At 30.1% G+C, this 17,481-nt stretch overlaps 7 protein-coding genes across 7 annotated transcripts; 5 read left to right on the forward strand and 2 right to left on the reverse strand.

Annotated features, from left to right (window-relative positions):
• The first annotated feature begins 1,450 nt into the window (after positions 1–1,450).
• BX663DRAFT_231532 (uncharacterized protein) lies at positions 1,451–3,776 on the forward strand. Its single transcript, XM_051521814.1, has 10 exons — positions 1,451–1,561; positions 1,653–1,770; positions 1,827–1,867; positions 1,962–1,979; positions 2,045–2,083; positions 2,147–2,595; positions 2,660–2,855; positions 2,932–3,066; positions 3,120–3,208; positions 3,260–3,776. Exons 1-10 carry the CDS (start codon positions 1,555–1,557, stop codon positions 3,686–3,688), a joined length of 1,521 nt encoding a protein of 506 aa, XP_051378815.1. The 5' UTR covers positions 1,451–1,554; the 3' UTR covers positions 3,689–3,776.
• A 67-nt stretch (positions 3,777–3,843) lies between these two features.
• On the forward strand, positions 3,844–5,280 carry BX663DRAFT_442347 (Smg-4/UPF3 family-domain-containing protein; the record flags this gene model as incomplete). The annotated part of the gene is made up of 6 exons (XM_051523507.1): positions 3,844–4,133; position 4,221; positions 4,282–4,315; positions 4,423–4,647; positions 4,706–4,962; positions 5,131–5,280. The coding sequence occupies 6 exons, from the start codon at positions 3,844–3,846 to the stop codon at positions 5,278–5,280; spliced, it is 957 nt and encodes a 318-aa protein (XP_051378816.1).
• Positions 5,281–5,758: 478 nt separating this feature from the next.
• Positions 5,759–7,169, forward strand: BX663DRAFT_231581 (uncharacterized protein). Its single transcript, XM_051521815.1, has 7 exons — positions 5,759–6,029; positions 6,104–6,164; positions 6,219–6,373; positions 6,447–6,500; positions 6,551–6,609; positions 6,690–6,795; positions 6,857–7,169. Exons 1-7 carry the CDS (start codon positions 5,790–5,792, stop codon positions 6,911–6,913), a joined length of 732 nt encoding a protein of 243 aa, XP_051378817.1. The 5' UTR covers positions 5,759–5,789; the 3' UTR covers positions 6,914–7,169.
• Positions 7,170–7,600: 431 nt separating this feature from the next.
• Positions 7,601–10,969, reverse strand: BX663DRAFT_231661 (helicase C-terminal domain-containing protein). Its single transcript, XM_051521816.1, has 11 exons — positions 10,881–10,969; positions 10,757–10,808; positions 10,616–10,654; positions 10,174–10,555; positions 10,023–10,117; positions 9,910–9,952; positions 9,573–9,844; positions 9,376–9,512; positions 9,232–9,311; positions 8,921–9,159; positions 7,601–8,830 (listed from the first exon to the last, which is right to left on the reverse strand). The coding sequence occupies exons 1-11, from the start codon at positions 10,890–10,892 to the stop codon at positions 7,812–7,814; spliced, it is 2,370 nt and encodes a 789-aa protein (XP_051378818.1). The 5' UTR covers positions 10,893–10,969; the 3' UTR covers positions 7,601–7,811.
• Positions 10,970–11,394: 425 nt separating this feature from the next.
• Positions 11,395–11,941, forward strand: BX663DRAFT_533176 (Sybindin-like protein; the record flags this gene model as incomplete). The annotated part of the gene is made up of 3 exons (XM_051530510.1): positions 11,395–11,516; positions 11,601–11,704; positions 11,757–11,941. The coding sequence occupies 3 exons, from the start codon at positions 11,395–11,397 to the stop codon at positions 11,939–11,941; spliced, it is 411 nt and encodes a 136-aa protein (XP_051378819.1).
• A 415-nt stretch (positions 11,942–12,356) lies between these two features.
• On the reverse strand, positions 12,357–12,914 carry BX663DRAFT_533177 (thioredoxin-like protein; the record flags this gene model as incomplete). Its single annotated transcript, XM_051530511.1, has 3 exons — positions 12,357–12,544; positions 12,601–12,707; positions 12,793–12,914. The coding sequence occupies 3 exons, from the start codon at positions 12,912–12,914 to the stop codon at positions 12,357–12,359; spliced, it is 417 nt and encodes a 138-aa protein (XP_051378820.1).
• Positions 12,915–13,937: 1,023 nt separating this feature from the next.
• On the forward strand, positions 13,938–16,773 carry BX663DRAFT_538350 (uncharacterized protein). Its single transcript, XM_051530684.1, has 7 exons — positions 13,938–13,973; positions 14,031–14,138; positions 14,225–15,269; positions 15,342–15,494; positions 15,518–16,078; positions 16,153–16,307; positions 16,365–16,773. Coding segments are annotated over exons 1-7 (2,319 nt in total). The 5' UTR covers positions 13,938–13,971; the 3' UTR covers positions 16,660–16,773.
• Positions 16,774–17,481: the final 708 nt, after the last annotated feature.

Here is a 17,481-nt window from a genome sequence, read left to right on the forward strand (position 1 = left end):
TTTTTTATTAAATTGATATCAATATTATGCGATATGTAAAAAATCATAGATTACTAACTATCTCTTAGCAATTATGTTTTTTACCTAATTTTGCTGTCTTCAACTGGATTCAACTTCTTCTTTTTCCTTCTTATCCTTATTTTTTTTTCTATTTCTCTTCTATTTCGCTTGTTATGTTTCTTCCTTCCATTAAACATTTGGCTAACCAGCCTGTCTGCAGCTCTTTGATAACCTTGATATAAGTTGAACTTTTCTTTTGCCAAATAAAAGTTATATAAAGGGAAATAATCTTTTCTGCAGTAATATTCATTACCAAGTGTTATTCTAGTCGTGAAATAACAGATCATCGCCTAATTAGGAATAGGAGTTGCACCTGATATTTACAAAGGTGGATATTATAGGAGATAGTCAATGTCGTATAACAAAAATGATCTACTACTAGTACAAGGTGATACTATATTGATATTTCTCTAAGCTCAAAATATATTGAATGATAATCAATTAATCCAAGAGGAAGTAATCCACTGTAGCAGTAGAGACTTGAAAACTTTAACCCAAAAAAACATATTACCCCTCTGTAGATACTTTTCAATTATTGGAGAGTTGCAATATTGTATAGTATTGCTTATTTAAGGCATAAAATTCGAATGGTAAATATATAGAAACAAGAGAATATCATACTATCTTGTTCGCCTCTATCTCTATTCTTTCTCAGTAATCAATTATTATATGTATTTTAAAAGTCTATATAGAAGGACGCTTTATGACGGTCTTGTGTAAACTTGATACCATATATGAACAGAATTTGTTGTATTATATTTCTTGAAAATAAGTCATGGATAATATTTATTGTTCAAGGAGATATAGACTATTGACCAAACTGGTATGATGGATAGCAATCATGATCAATTTACAGCGACTACAATCATGAATTTTTATATAATCAAGTCGGAGCACATGACACTGATGGTTAAAGCACACTATAATATGGCAATCCTTCCTTCACAACAATAGAGTTCCTTTAATTTAAATAATATATCTTTTTTTTTTATCAGAATAATTTATCATTCGTTTTCGATTAATATATAATTGAAATAAATACATATTTGTATATAAGAATGTTTTGTTTCGTCTAACATGTATAAAATAAAGAATTATTGTATTTTACTAATTTTGTTATTATTGTTTATTCATATTACACAATGTACTGATAACGATAAAGATCAAGAAAGGAAAAGTAAAATAGTTTATTTATAATGCTTTTTTTTTTCTGCTTCCATATAAAATGAGATTACATGACCCGTCTTTATTTTAAATAGGTTCTCTACTAAAAGAAAAGATAGTGATCGACCATGGTTTAGGTATACAACAACTACAAGCAAAAAAAAAAAAAAAAAAAAAAAAAAAAAAGGCTTGATATGTTAACATTTGGCATCGTGTAACAAAATAGAATTGTACAAAAATCTTCAAAATCATGAATCTGATTGCTTTAAAAAAGTAACTTTAAAACTTATTCATGGCTGCAATTCTTTAAATATAGACAGTATTGAAAATATGGAATGTTAGCTAAATACAAATTTTTTTTTATGCGTGTATCCCAGACTGTATACATATATGCATATTAATTTGAAAAAAACTAATTTATATTATAGATGCTCTTATGTTAACATTATGTGAACTATCCTTAGCCCATATTCCTATACCAGTTGAATGTCAAAATATAGAAGAGAACACGAGAAAAAAACAAAATAAAATTAGATATTGTGTTCAGTAAATTTTATATAGAAATATTCTATGGGGCTTTTACATATTGTATATATTTTTAGAAAACTATCAACTTTACCACAAACATGGACATCTTATAGCGGTAATTCTCTATACACATATATTTATAATACACTATATTATTAATATACATATATATATATATATGTATGTATGTATGTATATGTATCTATAAGGCTATTTTCGTGATGTTGGTAAGCTTTGTTAATATCTCAGTTTTAGATTTTGCAAAATATTTAATATTATTCAATATGATTAGTGGTTATATGTTTCGCTATTCGATATCCCATGGAAAAGGGTATATATGATTACTATATATGGCCTTAGTATCAATATTAATACAGTTTTGATACTATTACAGAGATCCTTGAAAGGCTTCATACAAACATTACTTTAAATCAAGCAAAAAATTTTGATCTTTTACAAAAGCAACAGGATTACTTGATGCATTGGAGAGAAGAAGAACTCAGTACACTTCATCATTTAAAACATTCTCAGCATGAACTCCTGGTACAAATGGATGCCGTACGTGATACTCATCTTAAGACTGTCAACCAAATCCAATCTATCTTTGATGCACTTGTCCTTTTACAAAATCAAACAGAGGTCATGATGCAACGTTATAATCAAATGGTAGAATATCATATTCAAGAGGTCACAACCCAATTCAATCAACTCTCTTTACGACAAGAGGTAGAAGTGGACCATTTCTTGAGTTCTATTATGAATGGTCTAAGAAAGTTAGATGAACAACTTGTTCGAATGACTGCTACACAGCAAGATGTGTTTGAGCATTGGGAAGAAGCAAAGGCAAGTAAAATAAATAAATAATGATGCTTGAATGAATCAAATCATTCACATTCCATAATAATAGTCCATTCAAGGTAAATACATGGATATATGGCAAGAAACAGTCGAGCAAATCAACACTAGTTTAAATCAAATCTTGGATCAGACCCTGAATCATGCAAAGGACTTGCAAGAAGATTTATCGATTATACAAGATAAGATTTTATTTGTTACTTTCCCCTTTAAATGGCTAACGGAATTTTCAACAGATCTAATCTCAGGTAAATAAGTACATGACGAGTTTACATTTAGGCTTAATTTCTTTCCCTCCTTTTTTTTTTTGCCTCGTATCTATAGTTATTGAACGATTTGTTTTAGACGTTTTGATCTATACTATGCTATTCAATTATGTCTATCATAACTCGTTATTCAATAATCGTGCTTATCATCCTTTAATGACCAAGTTTGGAGTATCTCTAGTATCAGTATTATGTAAGTTATAACAGTCATCACATACATGAATAGACTCATAATGTGTTATACAGCACAGTTTTATCTTTTACAATATTTCAAAGGATTAAATCCTGATATATTCAATACGATTTATTTTAGATTGATTATCATTATTTTAGAGGTATACCAAAATCAAACTTGTATTATGAATATGTCACTAATTTGTATATAGTGGATTCTAAAGAATTATTCCAGACAAGTATGGAGAAAACTTGATAGGCAACACTTTTCTCTATTAACCTCAAAAAATAAACGCTCCATCATAAATCACGATAAAACAGGTTTAGTAGATGAAGCAGTGACAGCTGTTGTACCTCATATAAAACCATCAAGGTTCCTAAATGGTAATAATTCGTCAGAAAAAATGATGATCAATAGAAAGAAACAATCTATAGTATATTACTTTCAAAGATATCATTATAATCCACATAATGAACATAATAAAGCTGAAACATTTAGTAATCAAGAAGAAGAAGAAGAAGAGGAAGAAGAAGAAGATATTATTATAAATAATCATGGTGTGCCAGAAAATAAACCAGATAAAGTTACCTATAAAAAGGACTATCCAAGCTACCATTTCCATCGCTATTATGATAAATAAAAGCTAGCTTTGGCTCACACATAAAAGCCGCAATATTTAAATTCCAAACTTTTATTGGACAATGCATTTTTTTTTATTGTTATTAAATAATACGGGTATTTTTTTTTTTTTTTTTTTTTTTTTTTATTCTTTTTTCTTTTCGTTACTTTTTAATAATGTCAGCTGTGACCGCAGTCAGTAATCCTCCACCAACTCCCATTGATACTCCAACAACAATTAAATCAGCTTCAGCAACAAAAACAGGCAATGAAGAAAAGAAAAAGAAGCGAATTAAAAGGAAATCAAACCGACATTCACGTAAACAACCAACTCTAAAAACTAAGGTCGTCGTTAGACGACTTCCTCCCAATCTTCCAGAAGAAATTTTTATGAATTCAGTTAAGCCCTGGGTATCTGAAGAAACTGTCGATTATACCTTATATGTTTCGGGTAAATTAAGTAAAAGGTATGAATATCAAATACATAGACAAGAACTTATTGCAAGAAGATGTTTACATTGATAAATTATTAAAAACAGTAAAGCAAAAGAAAGCGTCTTTTCTCGTGCTTATTTTCACTTTAAATCAATGGAAAATGTAATTGCTTTTCATCAGGGATTTGATGGTCACATTTTTATTGATAATCGTGGTAAGTCTCAATAATAATAGTAAAAGTGCCCAAAGCCGAACATTTATATATTGACGATCATGTTTTTCTTTTCTTTTATTTTTTTTTTCTTTAAAAAAAAAAAAAAGGCACTGAAAGTAGAGCTGTTGTCGAGTTCTCACCTTATCAAAAAATCCCTAAAACAAGTAAAAGTGTAGATGCTCGCCAAGGGACCATTGATGAAGATCCAGATTACTTGAACTTTTTAGAATCTTTAAAAGTTGAAGAAGCAACTCAAAATGAGCAACAAAGTGAGCATGCAGATGGTCTTACTCAAATTGAAAGATTAGAAAATAGGATTGCCTTGGTAACAGGTAATATATATATATATCTGCTAAAATGATGGCGTATTCCTGATCGTGTTATATACAGCTCAAACATTAGCAGCCGAACAAGCGAGTAAACCTAAAACAACCCCTCTCTTGGAGCACATCCGTGCTCAAAAAGCTGCTCAAGCAGCAGCGAAGGCTAAAGCAGCAGCTAAAAAAGCGGCTAGAAGAAAGGCTGAAAGGTCAAATACGAAAAAGAGTGGTACTGATCAAGCAGCAGCTACTAGTCAAGATGGTACTTCATCACCTGTGGCAGATACAAAGAAAAAGAGAGAAAGAAATAGAAAGAAGAAGGAACCAGTTAGTAAAAAGGTTCCAGGAAAAGAAGATACTGCAAGTGTTATTTCAGATACATCTTCTGTAGCATCTTCATCAAAATCCCGACCATTTAGAAGACCTGCCAAAGAAGAAAGACCTGCCAAAGAAGGTAGACCTGCCAAAGAAGGTAGACCTTTAAAAGATCAGCAGCGGTCATCGAGACCACCAAAGGAAGGTAGTAATAACAAGCCCAAAAAACAAAACAACAACAATAGAAAACAAAATAATGAGCAACCTCAAGTCATAAAAATTCTTGGACGTCAATCATCATCATCACCTGGACCCAACACTACAGGATAAAAATAAACTGAATAATGACTTTGAGAGAATCCCGCCAAATTCTTTCATTTTTCTTTTTCTATAAAATTTTTCAAGGCAAACCAATGGCAAACCAATGGCAAACAACAGAAGCACAAGAGTCGAAAAAAAATATATATATTTATATGTATAAGTTTTGGATAAAAGAGCGAAAGAAAAGGAAGACAGTATTATATTATGAAAGCAAATCACATAATTTTCTTTTTCCTTTTGTATATCAATTTAATACATATATTTTTTTTTTTTTTTTTACTCTTGATCCTAATATATTTTATTATTCTTCTTTGTTACATCTTTATTAAAGACATTATTTGTTATACTCTTAGATCATTGCATGTGCGATAAAATAGAAAACATAGCTTATTAAAAACCACTAACAAGAAAAAAAAAAAAAGTTGAATAATAAAGCCTAATAGGTGACTAGTGATTTAGATATAAAATGTCTCCCTTTTTTTTATTTTTTTTATTTTTTTTTTTTCTGATTGGTGATCATGTCAACAGACGAGTTTACAACGAACAATAAAAAACAATCATCCGCTAAAAATCAAATCGAGACATCGTTTGATCCTTTAATCCCATCTTTTAAAGCGCTCGCTGATGGTTTGCAATCTATGCATAATCAATTCGAGTCATTAGTCCAAGTAAATAATTCACTTATCGATTTTAATGAATCATTTAGTGCATTTCTTTTAGCAATGGCAATTAATGATACAACGGTTAATTGGACAAAGGTAGCTTTATTTTTATTTTTATATAGAACACGCACTTTAATAAAATTCGATTTAACTAAAGACTGCTTGTTCAGGCACCAACAGAAATAATGATTGAAAGGCATATAGAACACATGAAACGAATGAATTCATTAGGTACATTAAATGAACTTTTCCTTTTTTTAATAAAAAAACTAATTAATATTACAGAATCTACCAAACCTGTTCAACCGCAGATTACTTCAACAGGAACTAAACAGAGTAATCAATCTTCAAACAATAGTACCAATGCAAATAATAAGAAAAGAAAAATAGTAACAGAACAAAATGCATCCATCGTACCCGATAGACGTTTTGTATCCAAGGTAATAAAGCTTTAAACATGTATTTATTTATTTATTTATTTTTTTGTAACCAATTTACTTATATAATATAAAGATCAACATCAATAGCATTATAGATCATTTACCGCTGAGATATAGAGAACGTTCAGTAAAGTTTCATGATGATTTTATTTTTATCTAAACTAATAATTTTATTAGGAACCTATGCAAAATATGAAAAAGGTATTGAAGGTACTCAAACTCCATCCAAGTGGATTGTAAGTATAAATGATTGAAAAAAAAAGTGATTGATATTTGAAACTTATTCTATTTTTTTTTTTCCTTTTGTGTGTAATAGAACTATGAAAGAGTTAGCGCGTGAAACACAAATAGCTCAGTACAAAGTGACAGAATGTATCAACGCCTTAATACATGCTAAGGAAGTCATGAAAACAAGTGAACCAGTAAGTCGGCTAAAGAGACTTAATATGCACTTATTATATGAATTAAATTGTATAATTTTAGGGACAATATAGTAGATTTCATTTAGATCAATCTAAATATCCTAGTCAAGCGCAATAATGTATATAGCATTGAATTCTTATCCTGTGTCAACCATTTACTCTATTATTTAATGTATATTCCCCCTCTCTTTTACGTTGTTTTTTTTTTCAAGAAAAAAAAAACGCAACACATATTATTATTTAAAATGGTGGCTCCATAATGAAAGGTCTTCCAAACATTCAATTATGATATTTAATAAATCAACTTTAAAGATATAATACTTTTCAATCAAAAGTAGTATTACATCTTCAAAGAAGTCTGAAATTAATGCAAGTAAAAAAGCAGTCCTAATATGACTGCTGAAACAGGGAAAAAATTTTTCTTTTTTTTTTTTTTTTGTGAAAACATAAAAAGGCAGAGGTATTTATTATTATAATTTTTTTTTTTTTTTTTTCTTTAACTTTCGTATCTGCCTTAGATCCTTTGTCAGGGTCAAGACATTCGTTGTCCTTGGCTCACAAAGCTTACGTTTTGCTTTCCATTGACAAAGCTTGAGTCATTCAGGTACAAGATATTTTATACCTCCATTTTGGTCCAGTTTATATGAAATTTAGGCTTTTCTCTCTCTCTCTTTTTAAGGGTGAGAGAGATTCTCAACCTGATATCATGGATTCGTTTGGGGAAATTTTTTATGAGTTTATCTCGGTTAAAAGAAAAAAAAAATGAAAAAAAAACATCTTATATTGATTAAAAGAGTTTATTATGGTGTTGATAATATTATCCAGCAACACACCTTAAAATATGCTTTCATCAAAAAAAAAAAAAGATACATTATATTATGATATTTTGAGTGATTATTCATTTCACAGTTCGTATATAAAGATGCTTAGTCTATTATGGAATAAAAAATAAAAATAAAGAGAGAGACGGGGAGGAGGAGGGGGGGGTATAAAAGCAAAGAGAAATGTCATCTTAGTTATTTGTGCTTTGCTTCTTCTAATTGTCTATCAACAAATTGCTTTAAACTTTGCATTGTAAGGGGATAATTAGCTTGTATTTTGAATTCTTTTTTCACCCATTTTGATAGTTTATCTAGCGCCTCTTGATTTTTAAATCTTTCATCTATCAATATAATGGCGCCCCAATCATTTTTATGTCGAATACATCTTCCTAATGCTTGGTTAATAGCTCGATACGCCTGAGCAGTATACCATTCAGTGCCGGAAAGAACAGTTTGCTCATTAGATTGGGATTTAATTTTATTGTTGTATTCTCGCTTGAGGTTTGTTTCTAAGCTTCTAAAGCTGGGGAAAGGAATACCTAAAGTAACAACAGCACGACAATAATTATCACTAAAGTCAATACCTTCACTCACTTTGCCTCGAAACACGGCAAACATTAAAGCACCGTCTTGACCTTCTTCATCAGGGCCCTCTTGGACCGAATGTATTTTCCCATAAAAGGTATTGAGAACAGACTCAAACTCTCTCTTATCACCACCTTTGGGTTCTGAAAGTATAAGTTTCTTTTCTTTTATCTTATCTAATATCCCTGTCAGACTCCATCTATTGAGCATAAGATCTAATACCTTGTATGACGGTAAAAAGCAAAGCACACCATATGGAATAGTATGAACTATTTCACAAAGTGTTGCACCCACTTCATCTTGATATTGAAGAGAGCCTATGTTGTTAAAGACCCCTTTTAAGGGTATACCGGTTGGTCCATGAGAGATAGCACTGACCCACACCTGAGACGGTTTAATAACATGATTTGCTTCTAATTTCCCAGTAAACTTGGCTCCTAATTCAGCAGCGAATGTATTTAGCGGTGATAAAGTTCCACTTGTTAATATAACCGAATGAGTATTCTCAGCCATCAGATTAAATAAAATGGCAGGATTAAGACACCAAAACGCCAATTTATGATTCCAAGGGGATTCAGGAACTAGTGGTGTTTTTGTGCTTGCTTTACGTTTTCTATTACTATCATTACCTTTGAACATAGTTTTCATAAAGACCATTTGATAATCTTCAGCATAATTATGTTCAGAATCGAAAATGAAACCTAATATAGTCATCAAACCTTGTAAGATATTAAGTGAACTCACACTGAGGCATTTAATACGATGTATTTTCACTTCAGAGTCATTTTCTTCAGCATCTTCATAATCAATATGGTCAATGACTCTCTCTTCTGCCTCTTTACGAATCATATCCGCATGGTTAGATGCAATCTTGAATGCGGGCATAATTGCATTATTGAATGTATTAACAGAAATATTAACTTTGTCTAATTGTTGAATCATTTCTTGACCAGTCCAACTAATATTTACATACATATTTGATTAAAAACACACACACACATAGGAGAAAAAAAAAAAGGGAAACACTTACTGGCACGCTTGCTGCTCATAATCTTTAACAATGTATTTAATTTCATCAGATAGCATCAGGTTATACAATTGCTCTATAATCTGCATATGTATATATAAAAAAAAAATTAAAACTTGTACTTAATATAGATAGGCTTGTAATTACCAACTCAATCTGTTTGTGTGCTTCTTTTTGACCACCAAATTTAACAACTAGAGATAATTCTTTAAGAAGTGCTTGTAACGACTCTTCATCAATTTCGAATGATCCAGCAGCTCTTGAAGCATCTTCGATGTTATGGGCTAATATATGTAGGTTATAGATTAGATTATCATATATGTATATATAACGGGAACACTAACCTTCATCTAAAATAATAATACTGTTTTTAAGATTAATGTCTAGGACCTTACGAATAACTGGATCAATGATATAGTTGTAAGGAGCAAATATAACCTCTGCACCTTCATAGAGTTTTCTAGCAGCGTAATAAGGACAGCCTCCTACTTTCTTTCCAAGTTGGACCATATCCTCAATATCCCAAACCCGGTTTGTTGTTTTCAATGAAGGATGTGATAATAAAGCATGAGTCCTTGATCCAAATGGGCATTTATTTTCGTCAATCAACTTGGTACTATTATAAATTTAAAACAGATTATAACGAGATATTCGGCCATCTTGTCATAAATTAATATTTACCAGTCATCAGATTTTGTATTGGATTTTGAAACTTTGGGATGAACTTCAAAAAATAATTCAAAATATAAAACTTAGGTACAAATTTAAATATTTATAGGTAAATGGTAACTTACTGCATAAATGATCACGACTTGCAAGAACGGTGACACGAGGTCTATAGCGAGTATTATACTTTAATTCTGACACAAGCTGAGCAATCTGTTTATGACTATAATAAAAGAATACAATTGAATTAAATGCATAACATAAAAAAAAAAAACATACGTTCGACTTCCAATAAATATACGAGGAACCCTTTTGTAGGTATCATATTTCAATGCATTAGCTTCTTCTAAAGTCGACATTTCAGTTTTTTTATTAGAAGAACTTGTGTCTTTCATATCATTGTCATTATTATCGTCAATGGTGATTATATCAGATTTAGCATTTTCTACTTTTATAACATATCTAACTAAAGGTTTTTGAAAATCATCATCATCAACAGAAGTATTTGCTGTTACTGTCTTAATTCTTTTAATCACTTGTTGTGGTTGCTCAATTTCAGTTGACTGGCTCAATTCACGTTTATTGTTGTCGTTCGTAGGAAGCTCTTGTTTCTTCTTAAGGAGCTCTGCCGCTACTTTTCTTTCTTCATTTTCTCTCCAAGCTAGAACAAAGTAGCAAAGTGTTAGCCTCGAAACATATATAATTATGTTATTCCATTTACCTAAAGCTGCACAAAGTAATGCTAGCGACTTGCCAGAACCTTTTTTTTTTAAAAAGAAAAAAAAAGCAATAAACAAACATAAACAGTATCAGAAATGTATCTTCATTTAAATAAATACAAGTAAGGATAGTAAAAATATACCTGTTGGGCTCTCAAGTAAAGCATTTTCATTATTATTTAAAGCATGAACGATCTATTAATAATAATAATAATAAAGCTAAGTGTTAGATCCATATGAAGATCTAAAAGATGAGTAATATCTCACTTTTTGCATCATTTGAACTTGTGCACCATCTAGAATTAAAATCAGTATTTAGTTCTAAGGATCTCAATCAAATTATAATACAGCCGTTATATTTACAGGGTTTTAAAGGGAAATCGATGCGAACATTTTCAATTGTAATGGTTTGACTTTGTTGTGGAAGTCGAGATTTCACAACAGATTTTATTGATCTTTGTGATTCAAGATCTTTTCCGTTTTCTTCCTTATTGCGCCTTCCTCTTTTTTTTATGAAATTATCTAAAGTTGTATTCATAGCAATATATACTTATTGGGCGAAATATAAGTATATCTTGTCTTGTATTTATGTTAAAAAAGAAAAAAAAAAAAAAAAACTAACGAAGTTAAATAATTATAGTTCCTTATATTAGGTAATAGATTTGGGATACAGCAGCAGGCTCCTACTATTAATTTTGATACTCACATTGAAAACTAATTGGCATTTATTTTATTTTATTTTATTTTTTCTTGGGACAGATAAACAAAAAAAATGTCAAAAATGATTTATTCTTTATACATTATTAATAAGGCAGGTGGTCTTGTTTATCAAAAAGATTTCACAAACAATCTAGAAAAGTTATCTAGTAATGAATACTTGGTGCTAGCTGGTACCTTTCATGGGTAAAGTAGTAGTAGTAGTAATAATAATAATAATTTAATTGAATGCTCATTACCAGTAATAATAATAACTCTGTTCGAGAATAGTGTTCATGCGATTACTTCCAAAATTTCACCTGTTCATAATTCATCCGGTTTAGAAATGTTAGAAACAGACAACTTTAAACTTTATTGTTTCCAAACTTTAACAGGTAATGAGCATAAATGGACGATACTATTTTATCTAATTTGATGGAATTGTAGGCACCAAGTTCTTACTAATAACTGCACCACAATTAAATAATGTTGATTCATACATGAAGAATATTTATGATATATATAGTGATTTCGTTATGAAGAATCCTTTCCATACTCCAGAAATGCCCATTCGTTCAGACCAATTTGATCAGTCTTTATTAAAATTCATCAATGCTTCAAGCGCATCTTAAGCAAAAAGTAATATAGGAAATAAATATCTTTTTGTATACATAGCCTCTGTGACTTTAATCAGTATATAATAAAAGTTAAATGACCAAGCTTTTATATAATTGATTTTTTTTATTATATTAAACTAGGTACAGTGGGTCTATATAGCACATCAAGTGGGAAATCTTCATGGTCAACACCAAATGCATACTATACATCACTAAAGCCATGCATATTATATATTTAAATACTCAGTAAATTCCTACTCATGGCATACTAAGATGATTCGAAAGCTATTTTTTATGTTATAATCAAATAACGTATACTTTTTCTCTCTCACTCTCTCAAAACTGTTATGCTAATTTGATGGAGAATAATATACATACTTTTATTATCGTGCTTTATTTTACATTTTGATGTGTACGTTAATAAATAGATCTAAATGGTATGTGGATTGGAGTTAAATGGTGACCAGATACCACGAACGCTTTCTGTGGTAGAAATAACAGGCTTCTTTGTTAAATCTTTCATTTTTTCGCCACTTGAGTCTCTTAAAAGTTCCACTTTGGTTTTGATTTCTTTTGGTGTTAAGTTGCGAGTACAAATGACTTTGTCACGACCATTTACTATAATAGAGTCATTAGTACACTTTTATTTCTTTTGCTTTTTTCTTTTCTTTTACAATAAAGTCCTCGTATAATAGGGTGATGAGCGGGTCTAGGCTGAACCACTATTTCAATTTGAGGATTTTCTTTTGCGAATTTGACAAGATCATTTCTGATGTATTCACTGTATATAAATTAATAGCATAAATATCCAGGGTTCAAAAAATAGATATAAATATGTTATACATATCAAAGGGAGCGAAACTTACATCATGCCCTTGTTACTTCCCCATTTTTCACAATAGTTAAAAACCATTTTACGACATTGAAGTACAAAAGATCCAGTGCCATTATTTGTTCTGGGTATGATCTTTCTTGCAATTGTTGACATTTTATTTAATATGTATTCGAAATAAACAGGGTTGACAAGAAGAGGGGTAAACAGAATATATTTTTTTTTAGAAGAGCGCTACTGCCTTTACTGTCTGGATTTAAAAGATGGGGGATTTTTTTTTTTTTATCAAAGGTGAAGCAAAGGAAAATAGTAAGCTAACTGATAAAGCCATATTAGTTTACTTTTAATTAGGGCAATATTATATATTCTGTGTATGATAGATTCCCCCTTTATTTTTGTTAAAGACTTGTCATAAAGTGGCCATAAATCATGTCTTTAGGAGACATATTTTATGCTATGGGTAATCTTTGAACTTGATAAATATCTATCTTGTTAAACTGGACAGCAACTATTATCCAACATGAAAATAATGAAACGAAAAAAAAAAAAAATAGAGAATTAATCTTCTACTTTAAGGTCAAAGAAGAAATTGGCAGAGCTTTCATACTACTTTTTATTATTTCTGTTGTTTAATGAGAACCCAAGTTTGATTTAGGTAACTAAATACGTAATACTATAGAAAATAAAAGCAGCTACTACACATAGGAAATTCTAATATACTATATGTATTCAAATTGATATCAATAAAAACTAAACTGTCAAGACTATAGGATATAAACGAGTGTAATAGAAGCTATTGACTACTGCAATCCTTTTAGAGCATCTTTATTCAGGATACGAAACTAAACAAGCAAAAGAAAAGAAGCTAGCTTAATCAGACTAGATAATAATAGCAACTATTTTGGATATACACACTTTAGGAAATAATGTTATACCGCATTCTAGTTTTTTGATATTTCTAATACAAATCATAGTTCTACATAGTGTTTATTATTTCCCTTTTTTATGTCTTACTCATGATTCATTAAAATCATATATGTGTATATATATTTTTTTTTGGAAATTTTGATGCACTGCTCACAACTTATTTACCAAATTGTGACTTTCTGTGACTTTTATGATTTCAAAGCAGAAGATGTTAAAAAAAAAAAAAAAAAAAAAATCTATTTCTTTAAATTTATTTGAAAGTCTTTAATTTGATCAGATCTTAATAATGTAAGATGATCAAAAAACAATGTTATATAGGTTAAATGTTACTAACATTATTATCAGGTCTAGAATTATTGTAAAGAATTTACCGAAATTATTATCAGAAGAAAAGTTTCGAGAACATTTCGCTAAAAAGGGTGAAGTAACTGATGCTAAACTCATGAAGACATCGTAAGTTGATCTAAAAAAGAGAGAGAGAGACAGAAAGTGATAATAATTTCTTAGCTCTAATACAAATTTCTTTTATATTTATTCAGTCGAGGAGCCTCTCGTCGATTTGGCTTTATAGGTTATAAGACAGAAGCAGCAGCTGAAGCCGCAATTGCATACTTTAATAACACTTTCATTAACACTTCTAAGATTACAGTTGAAAAAGCAATTGCTTATGGTTCAGAAACGTTACCTAGACCTTGGAGTAAATATTCAGAAGGTTCTTCAGCTCATAATCGTTTAACAGGAACTACAAAAAAGGAAGAATTTAAGGTTGAAGAAACGGACGCCTTTCAAGAAAAAAAGAGACAGGAGCAAGATTTTATTGATAAATTAAATGCGGATAAGAACGACCCTAAATTAAAAGAATATTTGGATGTTATGACTTCTCGTTCCAAGAGCAAGACTTGGGCTAATGATGATAGTGCTATTGCTGAACAAAAGAAAAAAGAAGAAGAAGAAGAAAATATATCAACCACAGTTCATTATAAGGACTCTGATGATGAATTGTACGAAGATCTTCCTCCAAAAAAAGATATAAAAGAAAATGAAGATGAAGAAATGGAAGAAGTAGATAATATGGAAGAGGATGAGCCTATGGAAAATGGAGAAGAGGAGAAAAAACCATCAATTGAACAAGAAAATGTAGACATCAAAGAAAATAAGGAGGAACAACGAGTAGAAGAAAAGACAAAAGACCCTAAAGAACTGATTGAAGATACAGGTCGTCTTTTCGTTCGTAATCTTCCATATACTTGTACCGAAGAAGATTTGAAAGTACTATTTGAAAAATATGGCACACTTTCTGAAGTTCATATGCCAATTGCTAAAGACACCAAAAAATCTAAAGGCTATGCATATATTTTATATTTATTACCTGAACATGCTGTTAAAGCATATGAAGAGTTGGACATGAAAACTTTCCAAGGTCGACTTTTACATATTTTACCTGCTGAAGAAAAGCCAGCTGCTAAAGAAGAGGAAATCTTGGGTGTAAATGGAACAAAGTTAAGTTCTGTTAAAAAGGAAAAAGAAAAGAAGCGTAGAAATCTTGCAGGTAATGACTTTAATTGGAATTCATTGTATATGAGTGTAAGTTCAATATATATATATATATATATATTCACTTTTAACTCTGATTATTCATGGTTGTTATTTTAATAGGCTGATGCTATTGCTGAGTCTATTGCTGATCGTTTGGGTGTATCCAAATCGGATGTTTTGAATCCTGAAGCTGATAACCAAGCTGTGAGATTAGCTTTAGCAGAAACTCAAATTGTGAACGAAACAAAGGAATTCTTTGAAAAGCATGGTATTGTACTTGATAGTTTTGGTAAAAGGAACGAAGTGAGACTGTTATCTTGGTTAAAAACATCCCTTATGGTACAAATGAAGACGATTTGAGAGAACTTTTTGGTAAACATGGTGAATTGGGTCGTGTCCTTATACCCCCTGCTAAGACAATTGCAGTTGTTGAATTTATTGAACCTAGTGAAGCTAGAAACGCATTCAAGTCTCTAGCTTATCGACGATATAAAGATTCACTTATTTATCTTGAAAAAGCACCAAGCGGTTTATTCAGAAATAAGTTTGTACGTGATACTACTGTTAATAAAGATAAGGAAGATACAACAGAAAAGCCTACACATGCTGCTGATCTATTGCAACCAACAGAAGAAATAGATTCTGATGATATTTCAACATTATTTGTCAAAAATCTTAACTTTAATACCACCCCAGAATCACTTCGTAATGCATTTAAAGGAATTGCTGGTTATCGTTCATCTCGTATTAATGTTAAAGCAGATCATAAAAATCCTGGCAAAGTCTTGAGTATGGGTTTCGGTTTTATCGAGTTCAATAATAAAGCTAATGCTGAGAAGGCATTAAAGGCTATGCAGGTAAAATTACATTTATTGTATATATCATTTGTATCTATTTATCAATTATTTTCTTTTTTTTTTTTAATTTATAGGGATATAATTTAGATGGTCATACTTTAGAATTGAAATTTTCTAATCATAAAGCAGAATCAAAAACAAAGAAAGCTAAATCACCCGAAACGACCAAGTTGGTTGTTCGAAATGTACCATTTGAAGCCACTGATAAAGATTTAAGAGAATTATTTGGGTAAATTAAATTAAAACCAGTAGTTAACGAATCTAACTTTTTTTTGTTTTTGTTCAGAACTTATGGCCAACTTAAATCACTTCGTCTACCTAAGAAATTCAACGGTGGTCATCGTGGTTTTGCTTTCTTGGATTTCCTTACAAAACAAGAAGCAAAGAATGTATATGAAAATATGAGTAATATTCACTTATACGGTCGTCATCTTGTACTTGAATGGGCTAAAGAGGATGATAATGTCGACTCACTTCGAGAAAAAACAGGCAAACATTATGCTAAGGAAGAGAGCTTTAGTGGACGTGCGAATAAGAAACAAAAGATTGACTTGGATCATAATGATGACATGTTGGAATAATTCACTTTGTATAACCTTTTTTTTTATTTTTTTTTTTGTTAGTTAAAAACAAATAATAATAATAATAATAATAGTATATAAATATATAATAGACATCTTATAAAAGAAAAATACATATGCTTAATAACATCTGGGTTTTTTTTTTTTTTTTTTGTAATGTGAAATTAGTTTTATCGAATAAAAACTTTGACAGCTGTCCATAGAAAAAAAAATATGTATTTTTGATACTCTAATGAGTAAGCTTATGATTGTATAACTTGAATTAGGTTTTGTACCACTTGACGCCTAATTCTCTTTCGCATAAGGTGATTTTATTAAACCTAGTTGTAGTTCAAAATAGCACTGAGTACAAGTACCCTTTTATTGTCTAACCTACCATTTTAAAACGGAGATTATGGGTATACAACAGACAATACAATAATGTATGATAATACCTTATAGGGATACAACAAGACTTTCTTTTTTTTTTTTGTAATTGGTACTAAATACCAAGCATTGAAACTAAACATAGTATTTTATGACTTTTAAAAGCACTTTTATTCCTTATTAGTATTATTTTAAAACTAAGTAATTTCAAGTAAAATATAGTAATTAGAATATTCTATAAAAAAAAAAGGGAAAAAAAAAACGGTACACAAGATATTTATTATTACCAAAAAGAAATACAAACCTTGTTTAAAGATAGAAGGCAAACTGGGGGTTAATTATTATTCAATTGGCATTGTTTACATTATTTAGCCCGAATTCAAAAAAATATATATAACTAAAGACTAGACGCATAAACATATATAACTAATCGTTACGAAATTTTATTATTCTTGC

This window comes from Cokeromyces recurvatus, assembly GCF_025118155.1.
Source record: "Cokeromyces recurvatus strain NRRL 2243 chromosome Unknown BX663scaffold_36, whole genome shotgun sequence".
NCBI lineage: Eukaryota > Fungi > Mucoromycota > Mucoromycetes > Mucorales > Mucoraceae > Cokeromyces > Cokeromyces recurvatus.